Consider the following 27,073-nt stretch of genomic DNA (forward strand, 5'->3'; position numbering starts at 1 on the left):
GCCGCCGCCCACCTGAGACAACCGTGCACCCACTTGAGTGAGTTCAGGCTGACAATCAAGCCCGCAAAGTGCCAATTCGATCTGAACACCATTGACTTCCTGGGGCACAGGATAAACAGATACGAGGCTATACCCCTCCCTGAGAAGGTTGAGACGATCTGGCACTTCGCTAAACCATGCATGATAAAAGGGCTACAGGATAAACTTGTACCACAGGTTCATACCACCAGTGGCATGCATCATGAGCCCCCTCATTGTTCTGAAGACAGGCAAGTCAAGAGACATTTCTTGGGATGAGGAGTCTTCCAGGACGTTCCAGAACGCCAAAGACGCACTGGCCAATGCCACCCTCCTGGTCCACCCCAGACGGAGGCACTTATCACACCTTGCGGCTGGGGCCGATTTAAGCGCGACGGCCAGAGTAATAAACCAGTCTCATTTTCTCAAGGCTTTGGTGTGCATGTCGTTCTTCTCCACGCTCGCGTAGTGCAAACACTACAGACTAATAATTAGGACTAAAATAAAGAGATTGTTTTTATATTCTGACTCCTAATTATAAACTGTTCATGTGCTAGAGCCAGAACAGAGTGAAAGTAGAATACAGCAAATACAGTTTTCAAATAAAGTAAGGGGGCTCCTACACAAATAATTATTGTACGCATTAAAAAAAAGCAAATCATTGATCCACTTGGATTTTCTCCAGCAGCAAAATGCACAGATCTACCAACACCAACCTCAGTAACAATAGCCTTGAGGAATGGTATGAACAAGATTTGTAAGACATTTGGATTAGTAATGCAATAAAGGAAAAGATCTCAGGTCACCCCATCATTACGCTTTCTAGGTTTCTCATCAGTAATGTGACCACCATGTCAACTTATGAGTGCAAGGACCGGAATCAATTTCCCTTGAGAATGCTAAACTGCTGTCTGGACATACAAGCAATCTTGTTAGGGCATTTCAAAGGTTAATTTCTTTAGAGTCAACTTCCTTACAGTGAAGGTAGCCAAGGTTGCAAAGAGAATATATAGTGGCAATTTAGATCTTAAAAAGGCTTTCAATAAGGTACCCCTAATGGACTAATGAATAAAACCAGAGACTAGAACAGTGGTTTTCAAACTGCCACCCCAAACTCACATTCCACCTTGAGCAAACCCTATGTCATAAGAGCTCTGTAATTAGTAAGGGATTGCTTAAGGAGGTATGTGAGTGGAAGGAAAAAGGTTCGAAAACCACTGTTTTAATTGTACCTAATTGACTCGTTATGTGCATGGTTTCATAACTCCAAAGGAAATGGGCCAATGACAATTTTTCTCAAGCAAAATATTTCCGTAACAATTGGGGCTGGAGCAGTGATTCTCAACCTTCCCTTCCCACTCACATCCCACCTTAAGTAATCCTTTACCAATCACAGGGATTGCTTAGGGGGTCAGTTTGAAAACCACTGGACTAATTTAATACATACCAGTAGCTATAATAAACAAAAACAGAAAATGCCAGAAACATTTAGTAATTAAGCTGAAATTTGTGGGGACAAAATGTACCTTCTGATTTCATGACCAAATATAGATAATGGAAGGAGATGGATTGTTTAGTATAAGGATCTGCGCTGGCTGTTGTATTGGTAGGGTATAAAAACAAAGAGCTTGGAGTATAAGAGCCCCAACACCTAAAAGTTATGCCTTGAACTAGCAAAGTCTTAAAGAATGTATTTCTACTGGTATAGAATGAAAATCTAATGAAGTTCTACTAAACCCATTTTGGACTTAACTAAGATCTCATTTGAAGTACTATATACAACTCTAATTGCTTTATTATGAAAGGATATAAAGTAATGGAAAGCACGTAGGATGATACCAAAAATGGGAGTGTATTCATATCTGGAAAGGATAAATAGATCGCATTCCATTTATTGACCAGAGTTCTTAAATGACATTGATCAACATTAACTTCACCCATTTCCATTAAACCCCTCTCTTGAATCTTTCTTTCCATATTCTTCTGTCTCCTTTCTTCCAGCTCCCCACCCCCTAATCTTCTCTTTTTTATCAGCAAGCTACCTTTCTCTCATCACTTCTCAGCTTTTTTTTCTTCTACCCTCCCACCTGCATCCACCTCTAACCTGTTGGTCTGTGATGCACTGTAGTGACAGTAAGCGGACACAAGATTCGAAAGACTGAACAGGCTTTATTCTAAAGTCTCTGCTGTAGTCAGCTGCAACTCCGTGTAACTGACCTCGAGGGGCCAGATGTGGCTTATATTCCAGTGGATGATTGGCAGCTGACTGGGTAGGGCTTGCTCTATTCAGGCCAGCTGACTGACAGCTGACCGGGTGTGGTCTGTCCTCCGGTGATCTTCCTGCAAGTACATAGGGCGCCCCCTGCAGTAAGCTAGTGGGGTACCACCTCATGGTCTGTGCTCCAACCCCTGCCCCTTCTTCCTGTTATTCCTTCCTCACTTTTTTATTCAAACACCTGCCTGTTTTATGCACATACCTTGATGATGGGCTCAGGCCCAAAATATCGGTGATCCTTTACTTCCTAAAGATGCTGTGTGACCTGTTAAGTGTCTCCAGCACTTTTGTGTATTGCACTCAACTCAGCATCTGCAGACTTTTCTGTTTAACTTTTTAAAGATGAAAAATAAAGTTGGATATAATGAGAACATTTCCAGTTTGTGACTCGAGGCTATCAATGTAAAACAGTCACCAGGAAATCCAAGAAGATTTTATATCAAAGGGTGGTGATGAAGTGAAATCAACATGACTGCGAATAGATGAAGCAATAGCATAGAAGCATCTTAAGAGGTTGAGCAAACATAGAATGATAAAGGATTAGTATAACCTGCTGATGGATTTGGAGTGGAAAGAAAGGAGGAAGCTTGAGCGAAACACAAATAGCTATTGACTGGTTGGACTACGTGGTCTGTTAATGTGCAGTATATTCTATATAATCCTATCTAATGGTTAAGGATAGCAGTTTTCTTCCCTTTTAATAAACACATTAACCACTTGGATTTTTATGGATGCGATTACTCTCACAACATTTGAGAAGTATCCAGAGAAGCACTTGAATTGCCAGGGCACAGAATGGTGCGATCAAATGCTGGCAAATGAGACGGGTATTGGTGGTCAGCATCCCCATGGTGAGCTGAGGAACGTTTCTGTGACAATCCAGTATTTTCATGACCATTATCTCACTGTTACTCATGGTTTTTTTTAAAAAGATGGATTTAATTAACAATTAAATTTGAGAATGCTGTGATGGGACAAAATCTCAGGTCAGCCTAGGTTCTAGGTTCTCGTTAGTCATGTGACCACTATGTCAACTTCACCCCATATGAATGCAAGGACTGTAATCAATTTCCCTTGAGAATGTGGTGGTAAACTGCTATCTGGTCAAACAAGCAACCCTGTTAGGACATTTCAAAGGGTATTGTTTGATCAGACAGCAGTTAGTAAGGGAAATTGATGGATACCAAAGTATCATTAACTAATCCAAATTAACCAAAGTTGTCTTCCAGTGGAACATTTCATCATTTTTTCTTATTTTTTCGATGTCTTTAATGGTTTTTTTTTAAAGTGAACATTCATTTCATGTAAAGTGCAAGAAATCTAAACTTTTGGTAATCAAACATATTTTTCAATGGCCTGGTTTATACATCCAAGACATGGAAGAGTGTTACATAAATCAGGGACGCAGTTTAAAGATTTTTCCAATCACATTTCAAATAACAGAAAATCAGCAGATAGTCCTGATACCTGGGCTTGTGCATTTTCAAGTTGAATGACGAATGAGATAAAGGTTATGAAAGAAAGGAAAGAAAGAGATGAGGGAAAATAAAGAAAATAAGCAAATGTAAAGAAAGAAACAAAAACACAACAGCATTTGCAATCATCGGACAATCCAAGGCACTTCATAACCGATTAAAATAATTTCCTAAGAAGTTGGAAAAATGGCAGCTAAGTTATAAAATAATCCCAAAGAAGCAAAATGATATTGATGTGGCAATCTTTTGCAGTGATTTTGATTGTGGAATGAATTTATTCATGGGCACAGAGGCCTGCAAGCTCACACCGAGACACAAGAGCAACTTGTCCGTGAACTACTCTTTGCAGACGATGCCGCTTTAGTTGCCCATTCAGAGCCAGCTCTTCAGCGCTTGACGTCCTGTTTTGCGGAAACTGCCAAAATGTTTGGCCTGGAAGTCAGTCTGAAGAAGACTGAGGTCCTCCGTCAGCCAGCTCCCCACCATGACTACCAGACCCCCCCCCCCACCACATCTCCATCGGGCACACAGAACTCAAAACGGTCAACCAGTTTACCTATCTCGGCTGCACCATTTCATCGGATGCAAGGATCGACAACGAGATAGACAACAGACTCGCCAAGGCAAATAGCGCCTTTGGAAGACTGCACAAAAAAGTCTGGAAAAACAACCTACTGAAAAACCTCACAAAGATTAGCGTATACAGAGCCGTTGTCATAATCAGGTTGAGTCTGTACCTAACATCGAAGTACTCGAGATGGCAGAGGCCGACAGCATCGAATCCACGCTGCTGAAGATCCAACTGCGCTGGGCAGGTCACGTCTCCAGAATGGAGGTCCATCGCCTTCCCAAGATCGTGTTCTATGGCAAGCTCTCCACTGGCCACCGTGACAACTGCCTAAAGAAATCTCTTGGTGCCTGCCCCATTGACCACCGCCAGTGGGCTGATCTCACCTCCAACCGTGTATCTTCGCGCCTCACAGTTCGGTGGGCAGCAACCTCCTTTGAAGAAGACTGCAGAGCCCACCTCACTGACAAAAGACAAAGGAGGAAAAACCCAACACCCAACCCACCAATTTACCCTGCAAACACTGCAACCGTGTCTGCCTGTCCCGCATTGGACTTGTCAGCCACAAACGAGCCTGCAGCTGACGTGGACATTTACCCCTCCAGAAATCTTCATCCGCGAAGCCAAGCCAAAGAAGAAACATTTGATTTTTTTTTACATATACAAGGCAGATTATGCCTTGGTTTAATGAAGCATCCCTAAGACATCACCTTTAATGATGTAGCATTTCATCAGTTTTGAACTGGTATTTAAAACTGTCAAATTTCTAAAAGCTTAACTAAGCAAAGGCTGACATACAGGGCAGCTTCAATGTCATTATGGAAAGAGAGAAATCAGGGCCAAGGATTGAGGTTTTTGATTGGGGAAAAGCTAGATTTGAGGAGATGCGAAAGGACTTGCAGGGTGTGCATTGGGACAATTTGTTTTATGGGCAGATGTAGTAGAGAGATGGAAGTCTTTTAAAGATCAGATTTTGAGAGTGCAAAAGCTTTATGTTCCTGTTAGGTTAAAAGGAGGGGCAAAAGGTTGGAGAGAGCCGTGGTTTTCAAGGAATATTGGAAACTTGGTTCGAAGAAAAAGGGAGGCGTACATCAGATATAAGAAGCATGGAGTTAAGGAGATGTTTGAAAGATACATTGAATGTAAGAGGAATCTTAAGAGAGGAATTAGGAAAGCTAAAAGAAGGTACGAGAAAACTATGGCAAGCAGGGTGAAAACTAATCCAAAAGAGTTCTACAAATATGTTAATGGTAAGAGGAAAGCTAGAGACAAAATTGGTCCCTTAGAAAATCAGAGTGGAAAACTGTGTGTGGAGCCTAGAGAAATGGGGGAGATATTGAACAGTTTCTTTTCTTCGGTATTCACTAAGGAGAAGGATATTGGGAGGTGTGGGATAAAAAAAGCAAATTGGGTAAATATGGGGAATATAGAGATTACAAAAGGTGTAGTTTTAAGGCTTTTGAAGAATATAAAGGTGGATAAGTCTCCGGGACCAGACGGGATCTTCCCCAGGACATTGAGAGAAGTGAAGGAGGAAATAGCAGAGGCTCTGGCGGTAATTTTCCAAATGTCATTAGATATGGGGATAGTGCCGGAGGATTGGCGCATTGCGCATGTGGTTCCGTTATTTAAAAAGGGTTCAAGGAGGAAGCCTGGCAACTATCGGCCTGTAAGTTTGACGTCTGTGGTAGGTAAATTAATGGAGAAAATTCTTAGAGATAGTACTTATAAACATCTGGATAGTCAGGGTCTGATCAGGAGCACTCAACATGGATTTGTGGGAGGAAGGTCATGTTTGACCAATCTGATTGAATTTTTTGAAGAGGTGACTAGGAATGTGGATGAGGGTAGCGCAGTGGATGTTGTCTATATGGACTTCAGTAAGGCCTTCGATAAGGTACCACATGGAAGGTTAGTTAGGAAGGTGCAGTCTTTAGGTATAAATTTTGAGATAGTCAAATGGATTGAACATTGGCTGAAAGGGAGAGGCCAGAGAGTGGTAGTGGATAATTCTCTGTCAGGTTGGAGGCCGGTGACCAGTGGTGTGCCTCAAGGATCTGTATTGGGCCCATTGTTGTTCGTTATATACATTAATGATCTAGATGATGGGGTGGTGAATTGGATTAGTAAATATGCAGACGATACTAAGATAGGTGGAATAGTGGATAATGAAGAAGGTTTTCAAGGATTGCAGAGGGATTTGGGCTGCTTAGAAAAGTGGGCTGAAAAATGGCAGATGGAATTTAATGCTGATAAGTGTGAGGTGCTTCATTTTGGTAAGAAGAATCAGAATAGGACATATGTGGTAAATGGGAGAGCATTGAGGAATACAGAAGAGCAGAAAGATTTAGGAGTGACGGTACATCGTTCCCTGAAGGTAGAAACTCACGTGAATAGGGTGGTGAAGAAGGCTTTTAGTATGCTGGCCTTTATCAATCATTGCATGGAATATAGGAGTTGGGAGGTGATGTTGAGATTGTATAAGACGTTGGTGCGGCCTAATTTGGAGTTCTGTGTGCAGTTCTGGTCGCCTAATTATAGGAAGGATATAAACAGAGTGGAGAGAGTGCAGAGAAGGTTTACCAGAATGTTGCCTGGGTTTAAGCATCTGGAGTATGGGGAGAGATTGGACAGATTGGGTCTTTATTCTTTGGAGCGTAGAAGGTTGAGAGGGGATTTGATAGAAGTATTTAAGATTATGAAAGGGATAGACAGAATGGATGTGGATAGACTATTTCCGTTAAGAGGAGGAAAGATTAAAACAAGAGGACATGAGTTAAGAATTAAGGGGCAGAGGTTTAGAGGTAACATGAGGGGGAACTTCTTTACTCAGAGAGTGGTAGCTGTGTGGAATCATCTTCCGGGAGAAATAGTGGCGGCGGAGTCAATTGTATTATTTAAGAAAAGGTTGGACAGGTATATGGATGAGAAGAAGATGGAGGGTTATGGGCATTGTGCAGGGAGGTGGGACTAGAAAGGGGTGTTTGGTTCGGTGCGGACTAGAAGGGCCTAATGGCCTGTTTCTGTGCTGTAATTGTTATGTTATGTTATGTTAAAATGAGGATGTCAAAATATTGATTGAAATATGTCAAACCTGCTTTAGCGCTGGCCAGGAAATGCATAGCCATTACTTGGAAAGCCGATTCCCAACTGAGTCTGACCCACTGGAAGTTAGAAATGCACAGTTGTGTTCCCCTGGAGAAGATTACTTACAACCTCAGAAATTGCTACAACATGTTTTTAAGAATAGAGAACCCGTATTTAAGATACACAGGGGTTAATTTTTGATGATTCCCCCTCAGGTCTCCAATACCACTATCTCCAATATTGCTAGTGATGTCTATGTCAAGACATTAAGGGAGGAAGTAAACTCTGGTTGAATCATATAATGTTTCATCTGTATACAATTAATGCTTTTGGAAAACAGATGATTATATGGGAGAATTACCGCTTATTTTACTTTTTTTTCCTTTTCCTTTGGGGGGGGGGGTCTTTCTCTTCCTTTTTCTCTTTTCTGTTTCCTACTTTTCTTTTAAAGATTGGCACAGAGTGTAATGATGTATTTATAAATAATAGTGCAGAATTTGATAACTGTGATAATGTGTTGATTCTTCCTTCTTTGTATATCATCACGTTGTTCAGTTTTGGTATTTTACTGTAAATATCTGTGATGTTTCTTTGATTTTGTTTGTTTTGTAACTTCATGTTAATAAAGGGGGGGAAAATGATGACCTGCCTCAGTCTTCTCAACTTTAATAATCCAGTCTCTTTTTGCATTAGTCCTGACATCTCACGAATTAATCTGGTGAACATCCACTACTAACCCACCATCTCAAGAACCTCCACCCTTAAATAAGGGGATCAAACCTCCTAATTTGGTCTTGTCAAGGTCCTATACAATTACTCAGTTACTGGTGCTTGAAGGCTTCTTAACCACCTGCTGCGCCTGCAATTTACGCTCATCATTTGATGAACAAATACAAATCTCTTGTTATTCAGAAAATAATCCTGTATTTACAACCATAAAGGATAAACCTGACACATTATAATGCACTTTGAAGTCTCTTTGCATTCACCTACGGCTCCTAGAACGCTTCCACCAGCGTTGTCTCCGCTCCATCCTCAACATCCATTGGAGCGCTTTCATCTCTAACGTCGAAGTACTCGAGATGGCAGAGGTCGACAGCATCGATTCCACGCTGCTGAAGATCCAGCTGCGCTGGGTGGGTCACGTCTCCAGAATGGAGGACCATCGCCTTCCCAATATCGTGTTATATGGCAAGCTCTCCACTGGCCAACGTGACAGAGGTGCACCAAAGAAGAGGTACAAGGACTGCCTAAAGAAATCTCTTGGTGCCTGCCCCATTGACCACCGCCAGTGGGCTGATCTCACCTCCAACCGTGTATCTTCGCGCCTCACAGTTCGGTGGGCAGCAACCTCCTTTGAAGAAGACTGCAGAGCCCACCTCACTGACAAAAGACAAAGGAGGAAAAACCCAACACCCAACCCACCAATTTACCCTGCAAACACTGCAACCGTGTCTGCCTGTCCCGCATTGGACTTGTCAGCCACAAACGAGCCTGCAGCTGACGTGGACATTTACCCCTCCAGAAATCTTCATCCGCGAAGCCAAGCCAAAGAAGAAACATTTGATTTTTTTTTACATATACAAGGCAGATTATGCCTTGGTTTAATGAAGCATCCCTAAGACATCACCTTTAATGATGTAGCATTTCATCAGTTTTGAACTGGTATTTAAAACTGTCAAATTTCTAAAAGCTTAACTAAGCAAAGGCTGACATACAGGGCAGTGGCTCTCAACTTTTTTCTTTCCAGTTACACACCACTTTAAGTATTCCCTATGCTATAGGTGCTTTGTGATTAGTAAGGGATTGCTTAAGGTGGTACGTGGATGGAAAGAAAAACTTTGAAAACCACTGTTTTAATTGTCCCTCATTGACTCGTTATGTGCACGGTTTCATAGCTCCAAAGGAAATGGGCCAATGACAAATTTTTCTCAAGCAAAATATTCCAGTAGCAATTGGGTCTAGAGCAGTGGTTCTCAACCTTCCCTTCCCACTCACATCCCACCTTAAGCAATCCCTTACTAATCACAGAGCACCGATGGCATCGGGATTACTTAAAGTGGGATGTGAGTGGAAAGAAAAAGGTTGAGAAGCACTGGGTTAAAAGGTGAGAAGCCACATGAACTAATGCAGGGCATGATTTGAGTGAAATAATGGAGGAGTAATTGACTGGCGTCGGTTCCACTTAAGGACAGGATCCCAGAGGTATCAAACTATAGAACATTTTCAACTTGTTTTTATGCAGCTGTCCAATTATATTACTAAATTCAAACAAAGGAACAATGAAACCAAAAGGGAAACAACACAATTCATGCAAGACTGAGAAGCAAAAGGGCAATGTGAGACCATGCCTGCCAAATATTCAAAAAAGGAAAAATGTTTTAATAACGTACTTACGAGGCGCCCACTCTCAGAGGTTGGCCCTCAATAAAAACACTGACACTGAGCCTCTTGTTTTTAAAAGTTGTGGTCATTCTTGGATTATTCTTGTGCCAGTCATTCTTTTAATTGTTAAATACTAAAACACTACCATCAATAAATGTGAAAATAAAATAAAAAGCCTTACTGTCAAGAACAAATACAGCTGGAGCAGAGACTGTTGGTTATTTTGCAAGCCTTGAGGAATCATGACCACATTACAGCAAGTAGCAGAAACAGAAATAAAAACTGCAGTGTTTACTGGAATTGAATGACATAAAATACTTCTGCCCTTTGCTTTCTTCCCACAAATCAAACTATTTCAAATCCTAGGACGTGTTATCTTGGGGGATAACACAGCATGCTACTAAGCAAGACTTAGACTTGGATATGGGGAGAAGGCAGGTAGGTGGAGTTAGGTCATCAATTAGATCAGCCATGATCGTATTGAATGGCAGAGCAGGCTCGATGGGCCATTTTTGGCCTACTCCTGTGCCTACTTCCTATGTTCCTAAGACTTGTTGTCATTTTGGATTTCAATCTTTCTAACTCTAGGATAAGAATCACAACCATCTGGTTGAAGATGTTAAGAATCTCGAAGTGTGTGACTATGGGACTGAAAAAAAACAACCAATCTTTGGGATCCACTGACATTCAAATTATCTGCTCCAATATACCACCGTACAAGTGTTTCCTGTACCATCCCCAGTGGTCAGAAGTTAAATTGATACAATTAAAAGGTGAAATTGGTGATTATCAATACCTACATTCCTTTTACCCCCTCAAAAATCTACTGAGAATCACTATTTCCTATTAAGACCGTGACATTATTGCCAATTATCCTGAATTTCCCATTTTCCAACATCAAAATTCCCTGCGCTAGTTCTGGTTCAACTGGAAGTATTCTTGTCTGAGTCAGAAGACTGTGAGTTGAAGTCACTCCATCATTTTGAGCTCCAAAATCTAGGCCAATGTAGTGCTAAAGAAGATAGAGATGTTATCTTCCAGCTGACACATCAAACTTCAACTAGCCTGGTTCCTCAGATGTATTCCATGAGGCAACTGGGAGGTTATCGATTGGGAGCCCAACCAACATTTATCTCGCAATTAACATTGCAACAAACCAATCTGGTCAACATCTGTTCATGCAAGATTACTGTTACCAACTAGCTATTAAGAGTTTCCTTTACATGGGTGAATAAACTTAAAAAGTGTTTGGAATTTCCAGTGTTCTTGATATAAAATAAAAGTATGTTCGTTTTATTCAATATGTGCTTTTTAATATCATAATTTATTATATTTAGCCATGCTGAAATCCATATGTACAACATCTGCAACCTTTTTGGTTGCATCTTTAAAAAAACTCAATCATATTTGTGTGACATAGCCTCTAACTTCCAAAACTGTGCCGACTATCCTTCATCGGCCCTTTGTCCATTCAAGTGCATGTAATTTTCTCCCTTAGAATACTCTCTGGTAACTTACTGACCACAGGTGTTAGACTCACTGGCATCTCCCTGCAGCCCTCTTGAACAGAGGCAGGTTTGCCATCCTTTATTCTTCCGGTACCCCCTTAATGATGATCATAAATCTCAGCCAGGGCATCCACAAATTCCTCTCTTGCTTCCCTCAGTGTCCTTGGATATATCTAATCAGGCCCAGGAGATATGTCTACCTGTCTATCTTAATATATGAGGATTAGATAGTAATAAGTTACAGATGGTCTAAAAGTGGGCTCCAGTTGACCTTATAGTCATGAGTTATAAATTAGACTAGGTAATAAGTGGGACAAACCTTGATTCATCTTGAGTCATACAGGCACACACCGGGGCAGCCACAATTTCCTCTAGCTTCCCACAGGCCCTTCAGCCCACCAAGACCTTGCTGGCCATCAAGCAGCCTTTTGCACTGATACTGCATTAATTCTGGTCTATTGCATACTGTTAGGTCTGCTTTGTTCATGAATGAGTGAGACAAACACCAGACTGAGTCGAAATCAGGGTTCTTTGTTCTTTATTACCGGATTGTAACACTTGCAACTAACCATGTTAGTCGGAGAATGCATTCTGCCGTTATCAGCAAAATGGTGATTTTTTATACCCTTGGATACGTGCTTAGAACATCATCATATCATTACTTGTCCAATGACTAAAACTGTTGCTATCCTTTCCCTGCTAGCTTCCTGCCTCTCAATCCATCAATGTCTCTCTTATCTTGTAAGTACAAGGATGCATTCACATCTTGTTACAGCCCTGTACAGGGTAACTCCTTACACATTCCCATCTCATGATGTTTTACCTTACAATACCCAGCTTCCCATGAGAGTGCCCAAGTGCCACGTTTCACAAATACAGTCCTCCCAATCTGAGAAATTAATTTCCCAAATAAACAATATAGTAGTGATTTTCAAAACTAATACTAAATTATAACAAAACAATATACGCTCGAGGAGCAGGGCCTAACAATCTGTATGTTTTGCCAAAATGTTCAGATTTTATGCCAAAAGGAGGATACATGATGAATTTTGGGAAAATATTCCAAATAATATATGAGGGAAATGAATAAATGTGTTGGCCTAGGGGAATTTATGAAGTTAAGACTGTGAAGGCTTCTAACCTAGGGCAACTAATGTAAAAGGTTAGTAAGTAGGTGAAGCAAGAAATTAAGGAAGGAAATTGGCCTGTATAATTGGGGGCTGGAATTTAAAAATACAGAAGTATTTTGCAATTTTCTAGCGCTTTAATGAAACTGCACCTACAAATTTGGTCCCTCATTTAAGACAGGATAGCACTTTCAGATTCAGTCCAGAGGATATGCTGTCCTATCATGAACAGATAAGAAGCCAGATCTCTATTTGCTGGAGGTTAGAAGAATGAAAAGTAATCTTATTGATGTAAGATGCTAAGACTGGCTAGATGCTGAAATGTTTCCACTTGTGGGCGAGTACAAATAATGGGATGAGGGGTCAAATATTTAATGCCGAAGTGTGCAGGAACCTCTAGTATTCTCTACTATACAAAGTTGTCAATGCTGAGTTATTGGAGATATGAAGAGGAGAAATTTTGTTCTGAAAGACTGGGGGATTGAGGGCAATGTGGAATTGGCACAAACCAGGTATTAAAACCTGGAAGAGATATTATAATAAATGGCAGGGAACCTTTAAAGGACTGGGTGGCCTGCCTACTCCAGTTCCTATTATCTTGTGTGTTCTAGTGTTTTCCTTTTCTCAAGTTTGAAGAGTTGGTGACAAGCCTCAAAGTAATAGGATAGCCCTTGGAAACACATAAGTTAGAATTGGACACATGGGGGTTACTCCTTATGGGAATGTCTCTAAATGTACCACTTGTAATTCCACTGGAAGTTTTCGTGAACTATATTTGGACTCGTGACCGATTCATCGTCTTTGGATAACTGATGTGGGGTATGGCCAACATTGCAAGTAATAGCAGGTTCAGCAGTATGAACCTTGTAAATTTCCAGCATTCAACCTGGCTGGGAATAGCAGCAAATTGCTATTATATTGCTCAGCCTTAGACAAAGTTCCACAGATTTGCTGTTCTTTGGCTAATGATATTTCTCAACATTTCAGTCCTCAACAGCTTTGGTTAACAATAGTTCTGAACTCCACTCTCCCCACCCCCCCACCCCCCACTATTGTAAGCATATTACCAGCACACAGTACAGTGGTTTTCAAACTATCTCTTTCCATTCTCGTACCACCTTAACTAATCCCTATGCCATAGGTGCTCTGTGATTAGTAAGGGATTACTTAGGGAGGTATGTGAGTGGAAAGAAAAAGTTTGAAACCATTGCTTTAGTCGTATCTAATAGACTCGTTATGTGCATGGTTTCATAACTCCAAAGGAATGGGCCAATGGCAATTTTACTCAAGCAAAATATTCCAGTAACAATTGGGTCTAGAGCAGTGATTTTCAACCTTCCCTTCCCATACACATACCACCTTAAGCAATCCCTTACTAATCACAGAGCACCCTTGGGATAGGGATTACTTAAGGTGGCATGTGAGCGGGAAGAAAAAGTTTGAAAACCGCTGTTCTAGTATGTCTAGTTCCATCAGAATTTTATTAGTTTCAATGATGACCCGGAGGCACATGATGTCAGAGTGAGAGGACGTGTTGCAGGCAGCTCTGAGATAAGTTGAGCATTTTTACCAAAAAAAGGCAGCCTTTTTGTCTTTTAAAATTTCTGGTATTAATTAGTTAAGACTACTACTTACTAAGATGGTTGGTAGGAAGAAAACAAATGCTCCTGGTGCCAGGTCAAAGATACTTGGGCCAACCCTGCTTTGGAGCCCAGGGTCAGTCTGGGGAAGAGGAGAGGGCAGAGGATCGACCCACCCCCGAAGAAGGGGCTGGGAATGGCGTATTGCCCTCCTCTCTCTCAGGACCATGGGAAACACTCCTGTGAAGCAGCTGGTAGAGCCAAAAGGGGCCAAGGTGCAGGCTGTAGGGTTGGCTGTAAAACATGGCACTGAATTCTTAGAGCAGGAAGAACAAGGACTGTTTCATAATGAGTTCTCTGAGGAGGATGAAGAGAGTGGAATAGGAGCAACAGGAATCAGAGAGAGAAGAAGAGATACCAGGAAAGGGAAGGTACAGTCCCAGGATATACATGAAATGACGTGGTCAAGGTGATAATGGAAAGTAACAAACAGATAAACACTAAGCTAAGTAAACAAGAATATTCAAGAAGAAATGAACATATTCCAAAATGCTTTGCTGGAAGTGACCCAACGTTTAACCAACACAGAGGATAAGGTGGAGGAGTTGGATAAAAGATTTTTAAAAACTGAGGTTGGGGGTTAAATCCTGGGAGAAAGAGAGAGAACGGATGTGGCAGAAGCTGGATGTGCTGGAGAATTTTAGTCATCATAACAATGTTAAAATTGTTGGTCTTGAGGGACAAGATATTAGGTCATATTTGGAGGAATGGATTCCAGAGAAATCTGGGGGAGGATAATTTCCCCAGTAAATTATTAATAGAGCATGACCATCGGACACTAGGGGCCCTGGTTTGAAAACCACCCTTTAGATAAATTTTTGAGATATCCTGATAGAGAACGTCCTAAGATTAGCGGTGCAAGGAGCTAGGAAAGGAGAGGCCCATTCACAGTGGACAGTCATAAAATATTTTTTTTACCCCGATTTTAGCGCTGCCCTTTTAGAAATGAGGAAATAATTTAACCTGGTTAAAGTTGACTTAAGAACAAAGGGATATGATTTTGTGCTGAGATACCCAGCAAATCTAAAAGTAATTTTGCCAGAAGGTCAAAAAGAAATTCTTTACAGATTTGGCAAAGGTCACAGAATTTGAAAATAACTTACCGATACAAATTAATGGACAATTAAATTAGGGATCTAATGCATAATTGGAACATATTTTGAAATATTAGAAAGTTCTTGTAAATATTTTGTCAATAAAGATTAAGGACTAATTAAAAAATTATAGTTTGAAATACCTAAGGCTGTTATGATGAATTATATATAGTGTGATTGTTAGTGTCTTTTTCTTATTGTTGGCTGTCTTTTTAGGTAAATAATTATTTACAGTTAATTAAGATTCATTTTTTGCTCAGTTTGCTGTGGTATCATGAAAATGGGACACTTTGTTCCACCTGCATACTGCATTTTCCTACCTTCTTTACATTTTCTTCAGGGTTCTTTTTAATATCTATATAACCAACTATTTTCCACTCTTTACTAGTGATTGTACTTAAGATAGTCTTGAGGGATTGTGGGCATGGAGAGTTATGGGTGGAGACAGGAGGGGGGGGAATTCAATAACACTACAATGAACTGTGAGGTATGAATAAAGCAATTAAATATATTAGCTTTAATGTTAATGGTCATAATGGATATATTAAAAGGATGAAAAATCAAGAAGTTAGGTGCTGACCTGGCTTTCCTACAGGAGTCCCATTTAACAGAACCTGAACATTTGAAATTAAAGAGAGAGTGGGATGGACAAATCATTGCATCCTCTTTTAATTCAAAAGCAAGGGGAGCAGCAATATTAGTAGGGAATGCTAACACAGAGTCTCCCATTTGGACTGTAAGATGTGACTACAGATCCAGCAGGTAGGTACATTCTGATGCACCGTCAGATATATTCGGAACCCTGGACCCTGATAAACTTGTATGTAGATGAGGATGCATTAATTAGAGGCAACTTTTTAAGATTGGCTTACTCTCATTAAAATATTCTGGTGGGCGGAGTCTTTAACTGTTGTTTGGATCCAGTTCTAGATAGATCAGGGGTTAATGGGAGAGCTGAATTTAATGGTCAGAGAAGATAGCAGAAAGATTTATATATAAATGGAATTCTAAATTTACTATTTGGTGCTAAGGAAGCCCCCTTACTAAAACATTATTACAATCTGGAATAAACTCAATGGTCAAATTGGTGTTAGGGGAGGCCTCTCACCCCAAATACCCCTAGCTCAAAATAAATGAATTTCGAGAACAATTGATAATAAAATTCTAGAAACCTGGTCTTAGAGTGGAATCAAAGATTGTTTTGAGCAGGGACAACTTATGACATTTGTACAAATCAGGAATACTAAGTTTTAAATACAGTTAGATCTTCAGTTGAGATCTTATTTAAGGGATAAATTAGGTCCAGCACTGACCTTACTGAAATAGACTCTGGTTTGAAAGGGGATCACAAAAAAAATTATCTCAAAAATGTATTTCTTACTTTAGGTGGAAGCCCCTAAACAAGGGCTCGATAAGTCAAGAGAGAGATGGGAATCAGATTTGGGTCTAGAAATTGATCCATTTTGCTGGTCTGACCTGTGTCGGGACAACATGAGCAATACAATTAATGTAAGGTATAGGCTGGTGCAATATAATTTTCTGTATAAGATGTACCCTACTCTGCAAAAATTAAAACCTGAATTATCCAAATGATGCTTTCGATGAGGTCAAGATAGAGGGATCTTTTTGCATTTTGCATTGAACCTGGTCATGCCTTAAGATTTGGGGAATCTCCTGGAACAAATTACTGGAATTCGATACCCTCGAGTGCCAGAATTGTTTTTATTAGGGAAGTTAGCAGATACAAGACCTAAAATAGAAATAGAATGAGGTGGAGGATTAACACGTGGCTGAAGGGGTGGAGTAAGGGGCAGGGTTTTAAGTTTCTGGATAACTGGGACCTTTTTTGGGGGAGATGTGACCTGCACAGTAAGGACGGGTTACACTTAAATCCCAGGGGGACCAGAATCCTGGCAGAGGTATTTGCTAGGGCTACTCAGGATCCTTTAAATTAGAATGGTTGGGGGGAGGGAACAAAATAGTACAGAGCAGTAAGGAGAAGGTTAGAATGCAAACAAAGAAAGTTTGTAGTAAGTATTTGAATATGGATGGGCAGGTGATAGAGAAGGGAAATGCTCTGGAAGAAGATGAAGGGCAATTGGCAGGAAAAGTAAATAATGTTGTTCTTAAAGATGAGGGAAAACAGGGATTAAAAATTGGGAAATCCCTGAAATTCATATATTTTAATGCCAGGAGTATTGTAAAAAACGTGGATGAGCTGAAGGTGTGGATTGATACTTGGAAGTATGATGTGGTAGCGATTAGTGAGACATGGTTGCAGGAGGGATGTGATTGGCTACTGAATATCCCTGGGTTTCGTTGTTTTAGGTGTGATAGAGTCGGAGGGGCAAGAGGAGGTGGGGTTGCATTGCTTGTCAGGGAAAATATTACAGCGGTGCCTAGGAAGGATAGATTAGAGGGCACATCCACGGAGGCTATTTGGGTGGAACTGAGGAGTAGGAAAGGAGAGGTTACACTTGTAGGGGTGTATTATAGACCACCCGGAGGGGACCGAGACCTAGAGGAGCAAATCTGTAGGGAGATAGTAGATATTTGTGATAAGCACAGGGTTGTAATTATGGGAGATTTTAATTTTCCACATATAGATTGGGAAACACATTCTGTGAAAGGAATGGATGGGTTAGAGTTTGTGAAATGTGTGCAAGATAGTTTTTTACAACAATATGTAGAGGTGCCGACCAGAGAAGGAGCAGTATTAGATCTACTGTTGGCAAATGGGATGGGTCAAGTGACGGAGGTTAGTGTTGGCGAGCACTTCGGGTCCAGTGATCATAATGCCATCAGCTTCAATGTCATTATGGAAAGAGAGAAATCAGGGCCAAGGATTGAGGTTTTTGATTGGGGAAAAGCTAGATTTGAGGAGATGCGAAAGGACTTGCAGGGTGTGCATTGGGACAATTTGTTTTATGGGCAGATGTAGTAGAGAGATGGAAGTCTTTTAAAGATCAGATTTTGAGAGTGCAAAAGCTTTATGTTCCTGTTAGGTTAAAAGGAGGGGCAAAAGGTTGGAGAGAGCCGTGGTTTTCAAGGAATATTGGAAACTTGGTTCGAAGAAAAAGGGAGGCGTACATTAGATATAAGAAGCATGGAGTTAAGGAGATGTTTGAAAGATACATTGAATGTAAGAGGAATCTTAAGAGAGGAATTAGGAAAGCTAAAAGAAGGTACGAGAAAACTATGGCAAGCAGGGTGAAAACTAATCCAAAAGAGTTCTACAAATATGTTAATGGTAAGAGGAAAGCTAGAGACAAAATTGGTCCCTTAGAAAATCAGAGTGGAAAACTGTGCGTGGAGCCTAGAGAAATGGGGGAGATATTGAACAGTTTCTTTTCTTCGGTATTCACTAAGGAGAAGGATATTGGGAGGTGTGGGATAAAAAAAGCAAATTGGGTAAATATGGGGAATATAGAGATTACAAAAGGTGTAGTTTTAAGGCTTTTGAAGAATATAAAGGTGGATAAGTCTCCGGGACCAGACGGGATCTTCCCCAGGACATTGAGAGAAGTGAAGGAGGAAATAGCAGAGGCTCTGGCGGTAATTTTCCAAATGTCATTAGATATGGGGATAGTGCCGGAGGATTGGCGCATTGCGCATGTGGTTCCGTTATTTAAAAAGGGTTCAAGGAGGAAGCCTGGCAACTATCGGCCTGTAAGTTTGACGTCTGTGGTAGGTAAATTAATGGAGAAAATTCTTAGAGATAGTACTTATAAACATCTGGATAGACAGGGTCTGATCAGGAGCACTCAACATGGATTTGTGGGAGGAAGGTCATGTTTGACCAATCTGATTGAATTTTTTGAAGAGGTGACTAGGAATGTGGATGAGGGTAGCGCAGTGGATGTTGTCTATATGGACTTCAGTAAGGCCTTCGATAAGGTACCACATGGAAGGTTAGTTAGGAAGGTGCAGTCTTTAGGTATAAATTTTGAGATAGTCAAATGGATTGAACATTGGCTGAAAGGGAGAGGCCAGAGAGTGGTAGTGGATAATTGTCTGTCAGGTTGGAGGCCGGTGACCAGTGGTGTGCCTCAAGGATCTGTATTGGGCCCATTGTTGTTCGTTATATACATTAATGATCTAGATGATGGGGTGGTGAATTGGATTAGTAAATATGCAGACGATACTAAGATAGGTGGAATAGTGGATAATGAAGAAGGTTTTCAAGGATTGCAGAGGGATTTGGGCTGCTTAGAAAAGTGGGCTGAAAAATGGCAGATGGAATTTAATGCTGATAAGTGTGAGGTGCTTCATTTTGGTAAGAAGAATCAGAATAGGACATATGTGGTAAATGGGAGAGCATTGAGGAATACAGAAGAGCAGAAAGATTTAGGAGTAACGGTACATCGTTCCCTGAAGGTAGAAACTCACGTGAATAGGGTGGTGAAGAAGGCTTTTAGTATGCTGGCCTTTATCAATCATTGCATGGAATATAGGAGTTGGGAGGTGATGTTGAGCTTGTATAAGACGTTGGTGCGGCCTAATTTGGAGTTCTGTGTGCAGTTCTGGTCGCCTAATTATAGGAAGGATATAAACAGAGTGGAGAGAGTGCAGAGAAGGTTTACCAGAATGTTGCCTGGGTTTAAGCATCTGGAGTATGGGGAGAGATTGGACAGATTGGGTCTTTATTCTTTGGAGCGTAGAAGGTTGAGAGGGGATTTGATAGAAGTATTTAAGATTATGAAAGGGATAGACAGAATGGATGTGGATAGACTATTTCCGTTAAGAGGAGGAAAGATTAAAACAAGAGGACATGAGTTAAGAATTAAGGGGCAGAGGTTTAGAGGTAACATGAGGGGGAACTTCTTTACTCAGAGAGTGGTAGCTGTGTGGAATCATCTTCCGGGAGAAATAGTGGCGGCGGAGTCAATTGTATTATTTAAGAAAAGGTTGGACAGGTATATGGATGAGAAGAAGATGGAGGGTTATGGGCATTGTGCAGGGAGGTGGGACTAGAAAGGGGTGTTTGGTTCGGTGCGGACTAGAAGGGCCTAATGGCCTGTTTCTGTGCTGTAATTGTTATGTTATGTTATGTTAAAATGAGGATGTCAAAATATTGATTGAAATATGTCAAACCTGCTTTAGCGCTGGCCAGGAAATGCATAGCCATTACTTGGAAATCCGATTCCCAACTGAGTCTGACCCACTGGAAGTTAGAAATGCACAGTTGTGTTCCCCTGGAGAAGATTACTTACAACCTCAGAAATTGCTACAACATGTTTTTAAGAATAGAGAACCCGTATTTAAGATACACAGGGGTTAATTTTTGATGATTCCCCCTCAGGTCTCCAATACCACTATCTCCAATATTGCTAGTGATGTCTATGTCAAGACATTAAGGGAGGAAGTAAACTCTGGTTGAATCATATAATGTTTCATCTGTATACAATTAATGCTTTTGGAAAACAGATGATTATATGGGAGAATTACCGCTTATTTTACTTTTTTTTCCTTTTCCTTTGGGGGGGGGGTCTTTCTCTTCCTTTTTCTCTTTTCTGTTTCCTACTTTTCTTTTAAAGATTGGCACAGAGTGTAATGATGTATTTATAAATAATAGTGCAGAATTTGATAACTGTGATAATGTGTTGATTCTTCCTTCTTTGTATATCATCACGTTGTTCAGTTTTGGTATTTTACTGTAAATATCTGTGATGTTTCTTTGATTTTGTTTGTTTTGTAACTTCATGTTAATAAAGGGGGGGAAAATGATGACCTGCCTCAGTCTTCTCAACTTTAATAATCCAGTCTCTTTTTGCATTAGTCCTGACATCTCACGAATTAATCTGGTGAACATCCACTACTAACCCACCATCTCAAGAACCTCCACCCTTAAATAAGGGGATCAAACCTCCTAATTTGGTCTTGTCAAGGTCCTATACAATTACTCAGTTACTGGTGCTTGAAGGCTTCTTAACCACCTGCTGCGCCTGCAATTTACGCTCATCATTTGATGGACAAATACAAATCTCTTGTTATTCAGAAAATAATCCTGTATTTACAACCATAAAGGATAAACCTGACACATTATAATGCACTTTGAAGTCTCTTTGCATTCACCTACGGCTCCTAGAACGCTTCCACCAGCGTTGTCTCCGCTCCATCCTCAACATCCATTGGAGCGCTTTCATCTCTAACGTCGAAGTACTCGAGATGGCAGAGGTCGACAGCATCGATTCCACGCTGCTGAAGATCCAGCTGCGCTGGGTGGGTCACGTCTCCAGAATGGAGGACCATCGCCTTCCCAAGATCGTGTTATATGGCAAGCTCTCCACTGGCCAACGTGACAGAGGTGCACCAAAGAAGAGGTACAAGGACTGCCTAAAGAAATCTCTTGGTGCCTGCCCCATTGACCACCGCCAGTGGGCTGATCTCGCCTCAAACCGTGCATCTTGGCGCCTCACAGTTCGGCGGGCAGCAACCTCCTTTGAAGAAGACCGCAGAGCCCACCTCACTGACAAAAGGCAAAGGAAGAAAAACCCAACACCCAACCCACCAATTTTCCCCTGCAGCCGCTGCAACCGTGTCTGCCTGTCCCGCATCGCACTTGTCAGCCACAAACGAGCCTGCAGCTGACGTGGACTTTTACCCCCTCCATAAATCTTCGTCCGCGAAGCCAAGCCAAAGAAGAAAAAACAACATACACATCCACCGAACTTTATGTCGTTCCAAACTTGGATATATTACATTTAATTCCCTAATATAAATAACAAATATATATTCAGAATAGCACCGAATCCTATGGGTCACAGTCTGCCACTCGAGAAAGGGATCCATTTATTCCAGGACTCTTTTTTCTTGACTGTCAACCTGCTCTTCATCACCAAAGTACATTACTCTCAATCTCACCTCCTTTAATTTTGCACACTAATCTCTTATATGGAACCTTGTCAACTGTTTTTTGAAAATTCAAAAATGCCACATCCATTGAGTTTCCCTCTTCATTCTACGAGCTGCTCCGTGAAAAATGTCCAGTTATTTTTATCAAGCTTGATGTCTCTTTTTGTAAATCCATGCAGACCTGGATTCTTTCAGTTTTACAAATGTCCTGCTACTGCATCTTTAATAATAAAACAACAACTTGTATATAATACTGCTTTCACTCTACCCTCTTTTTTTTAAAAATAATGGGGGTTCGATAGCTATCCTCCAATCCAATGGAACTGATTCAGAGACTAAAACAATGTTGGAAAGAGACTACATCAATGTATCCACAATTCCAAATCCACTTCTCTCAGCAATATGGGAATGTAGCTTATCTGACTTCAGCTCCATCAATATCCCAAGTTCAGGAAAAAACACTGTATTGGTTCTAACCATCCTCAGCTATTTCATCAAATACCCCATTTCTTTTATAAAATCAGAAGTCAGAGTTTCAGTGGGCGTTTGTTGTTAATTACACAATGTTTACATCTATCTAAAGTTCCCTACTAGATAAAGCAGTCCTTCCACGCATGCAACAAGACCTCGTCAACATTCAGCCATACAAGTAACATTGTGCCAAGTAAATGACCATATCCAACAAGAGAAAACGTCACCACCTAGACATCTACTGGCATTACAATCACTGTGAACTGCATCATCACTGACCGAAAGCTCAACAGAATCAGACACACAAATACTGAGACAACAAGAGCAATCCGAGACTTCGGATCCCTGTGTGTGACCCATCTCTTGATAGCCCAAAACCTTTATAAGGCACAAGATGGGAGTATCATTTCCCATTAATCTGGAAAGAGAAAGTTCAGGATCACCCTGTGGATGAAAGAGACCTTTTCTGCAAAGCAATCACCCAATCTGTTCATTCTCTGCAAAAAGAAAAATACTGACACCACTGACATGGTTGCATTTTAGACCATCTCCATCATTTACTGTAGTTCGTCAACTTAGCTGATGCAAAAACACTCACAACTGCACGAAAAAAGGGGCTTCTCTCACATGAGAACTGCATGACTTGCATATTCCTCTCTGAGTTAAGCACTATCCTGACAGAAATATCCTTTCCTTCTGTCTAAAACCTGTGACTCCTTACCCATCTGCATTGCTGGAAGTACCTTTACCAGAAGTCTACTCATCATCATTCATCCTCCTCTCATGGGCAGGGATGAGCAATAAACTTTGGTCTTGTCAGGAATGCCTAGATTCCACCCCACTTCCCCAAAAAAATTTAAAAGAAAATTTCCCAGCACTTGTGAATCCGACTAAAAACTTCAAAATGTTACTTAGAGCAGAGCGATCTGCTGTAACTAACTACTTCCAGTGTGAAATCTGCAACAAAATACAAACAGTCTATGCATCTCATCCCATAAATAATTTGACTATAACTGATGGCACATAATTCTAATAGCAAAAACTAATCACATACATTGGAGTGGCCTTTCATGTGTCAATATCCCTTTGATGCTTTCTCCACAGTATGCATTGGAAAAGAGACAAAAATGGAGAATGAGGGAGTAAGTGATGAGAATGCAGGAATGTCTCTGATAGGGTGCCAACCAAGGGTAAAAATTACTTTAAACACACAGCAGTTAAAAACAAAAGTTGAAACTGATACACCCACATCTGTGGAGAGAGGAATTAAAAGGATGGTTACCTGAAATTGTTAGGACTACAATGGGTCTGTAAAAAAGATGAGGTAGTGTTCCTCATGCTTTCATTGCGCATCGTTGGAGAAATCTAGAAAGCTAAATGCAGAGGTCCAAATGCAAGTGGGTCGAGAATTCAAGTGACTGCTGAGTGGAAATGCAGGATTGCCCAGAGGACTAAAGAGAGCTGTTCTGCAAAGCAGTCACCCAATCTATGTTTCCTTCTGCAAAGAGGACACTTAGGAATTTACAGTTTTTGCCATAAATAGATGTAAATTAACAATCTTTTATAGTTTTAACATTAATGTCCTTTAGAATACATATATTGATCTATGATCTTACCTTCACATTTTTGAGTTTCTTCACTAAATCTATGTCCAGCTGGGCATTTGCATTCAAAGGATCCAACTGTGTTTATGCAATTTCCGCCTTGACAACTCCCTGGGATAGCTTGGCATTCATCCACATCTACCAAAGAAAGTAAAAGTACTTAACTAGATTGTCCTCCAGTCTTTTTTTTTAAACTTTATTTAAAATTTTATGACATGAATAAAATAAAAATTACATTTAAAGAAATAATAAAAAATAAGATAATAAAAGTTAGAATACTACATCATTAAACTACACAAATTAACCCCCCCCAATAATTATAACACATTAATCGCTTAATTTAAAATTAGTCCAACCCTCCCCCCCAAAAATAAAGAGTGAAGAATTAATTAACAATGTTGTAAATAAAATAGAAAAAACCCCACTTACAAAAAAAAGGATAAAACTTAACAACAAAAAAATTACTAACAACAAAAAATCAATACTAAAATAATACCCTTAAACATATATTTAAATCAAACATAATACATGTATTTAACAAATGAAATCCACTTTAAAACTAAGTTCAAATATTAAAATCATATATCAACCACATATCTGTTATACAAAAAATCATAATTAATAATACATAAATACAGAATTTCCATTAATGCCAAGTTTACTTTATAATTCATCGAGAGAACAAAAACATCCCTTAGAAAAACAATCAGATAAACTTTTTATTCCCTTCCCCTCCCCTTATATAAAAAAAAGAAAAAAAAGTTCAAACTCTTATAAAATTCTCCATATTCTTCATTTATAACATCTTCAAAATTCTCTATCGAAATTAACTTAATTTTATTAAACTCTTCTCCCTCAATGTATTTGTACTTGGTTTTCTTCTTTTTCTTCTTATCACCTTTCCCCTCATCTTCCTCTTCATCTAATTCAACATCCTCAATTTTTGACTTATTATCTTCTGTGACATCATCCTCTTAAAAAAGACAGAAAAAAGAGAAAACCCCCCCCAAAAAAAAGAGAGAAAAAAAAGGAGAAAAAAAACCTCCTAATTCCCTCTCAATTACAATCAGAAAACAAGATTGTCCTCCAGTCTTCAACAATTATGTTATCTTCGTATTACTTAGCAAGAAATTGATTTATCGCTTATGCTTAATGGCACTAAAATGTATTTTAAAGAATTTGTGCAGTTGAATTATCCATTATTAATTCTTCCTTCTCTTCTTCTATGGGACCTGTTTACTTTAGCTACTTTATTTTGCTTTATATATCGTAGATCAAACTATTTACTACCTGTTTTTAATCCATAATCTATTTTTCCTTTCCATTTGCTTTCTTGATATATTTTTGTTGCTTTCTAAAGCTTTTCCAATCTACTTTACCACTACTTGGCCACTTTGAATGCTTTATTTTTCAGTTGTTGCCTTCCTCTATTTCCTTCGTCATCTAAGGCCGGCTATCCCTACACCTACTGATTTTGTTTTTAACTGGAATATAATTTTGATAGGGCACAGTGAAAAATGTCTTTTCAAATGTCCCTGTAGTCTGCACTACCAGTGAACATTAGTCAATTCCTCCATCAGGCCATTAGTCACCTCTGTTTAAACATCTTAGTCTTTCTTCTATAGATTGTAAGTTGAGTCAAACTTTTAACTTAAATTAGTACTCCCAATTTGAAGACAGAGAAGGATATTCTAAAAATTGTTGAGCAATCATCTTCCAATATTTTCCCTGGTCACTGATTCATATTTGAGATAAACTGCAACTGTAATTTTTATTATAGATTCATTTATTAAACTTCCTATTCAATTTTTTACATGCTAGAAACGAAGTAAAACTGAAAAACAATCCTAGTATTTTTTTTGGTGCCACAGAGACAAGTGTAGGGTTTTAAGACTGCAGGCATGTAACAGCAATATCGAGGAATTTTGCTGCTACACGGGCAGTCTAAAAAGGAACGTGCAGTGATTTTGAGTCAATTCGTGCACCGTGATTTATCCTGCAGGACCCCTACTACTTTCTGGAGGAAGCCTGCAGTGTAAATCATACCAGAAAAATCTGCGGTCAGCCATCCACTCTACTGCACGTCCAACCACTGGGACTGTTGCACTCAGGTACTTGCAGTCTAAAAAGGCGCCAGTGTGAACGATCACATGGGCAGTAATTATGTTAATCTTTTCAGTGATTTTCCCGATATTGCTGTCTAAAAAACACTACAGATGAATTAAGAGTGGTCGTGTATAAAAAATTCAACTTAATGATGATTAATGGCATGTAAATATATTGAAACTCTGAGTTTCTACGTCCGTGCTCTGGATTTGAAGATGGTGTGAAATTATTACTCTGTTACTAAAATTCAATCTACCATAAATGTCAGCGTATAAGACAACTCATGTATATGACAACCCCCAGAATTTGTAATTAAAATATAGGTTTTGAGTTATAATCACTGCATAAGACTACCTCAAGTCTGGCCCTTACCATTGACTAGTGGAGTGATATTGTCACAATATTTTAAAAGCAAATCAGCCAGCAAAGGTTTCAATTTTATTAGTAGATTTTAAAATAAACCACTGTTGGCTCTTTTAACAGGCCGCTTAAAGCCTGTACACAGCCGATATCAGGGCGGATGGACCCCATGGGGGAGTGCTGAGACTTTGCTGTTAAGTTTTGGATTTTAGACTTGGTGTACAAGATGACCTCTGGTTTTAGGGTGGCATTTTTAAGAATCAAATACTGCCTTATACGCTGACATATATGGTATCATTAATTTTGGCTTATTTTAGAAGTCCATTAATAAAAATGCCCAATTCTTGAGCGATTTTTTAAATTAAAAATCATGAAATGTTATCTGCAAAAAAAATTTCTGAAAGCTCACAATTTTATGTGTTCAGACTGTGAAACCTAATCAAAATTTTCAGTGTGACATTTGTTAACAACTAAAGGTGTTTTATGCAACTTCAAATTTA

At 39.8% G+C, this 27,073-nt stretch overlaps 1 protein-coding gene across 1 annotated transcript in view; it reads right to left on the reverse strand.

The window, feature by feature from the left end:
* The window catches only part of LOC138745618 (fibrillin-1-like), a 341,681-nt gene that overhangs the window by 212,472 nt on the left and 102,136 nt on the right, over positions 1-27,073 (reverse strand). Inside the window, exon 7 of the mRNA XM_069902837.1 lies at positions 24,120-24,245. Within this exon, the coding sequence (XP_069758938.1) occupies positions 24,120-24,245 (126 nt within the window). The remainder of the gene's footprint in view (positions 1-24,119; positions 24,246-27,073) is intronic.

Source organism: Narcine bancroftii, chromosome 11 (assembly GCF_036971445.1).
Source record: "Narcine bancroftii isolate sNarBan1 chromosome 11, sNarBan1.hap1, whole genome shotgun sequence".
In the NCBI taxonomy this organism is placed as follows: Eukaryota; Metazoa; Chordata; class Chondrichthyes; order Torpediniformes; family Narcinidae; genus Narcine; species Narcine bancroftii.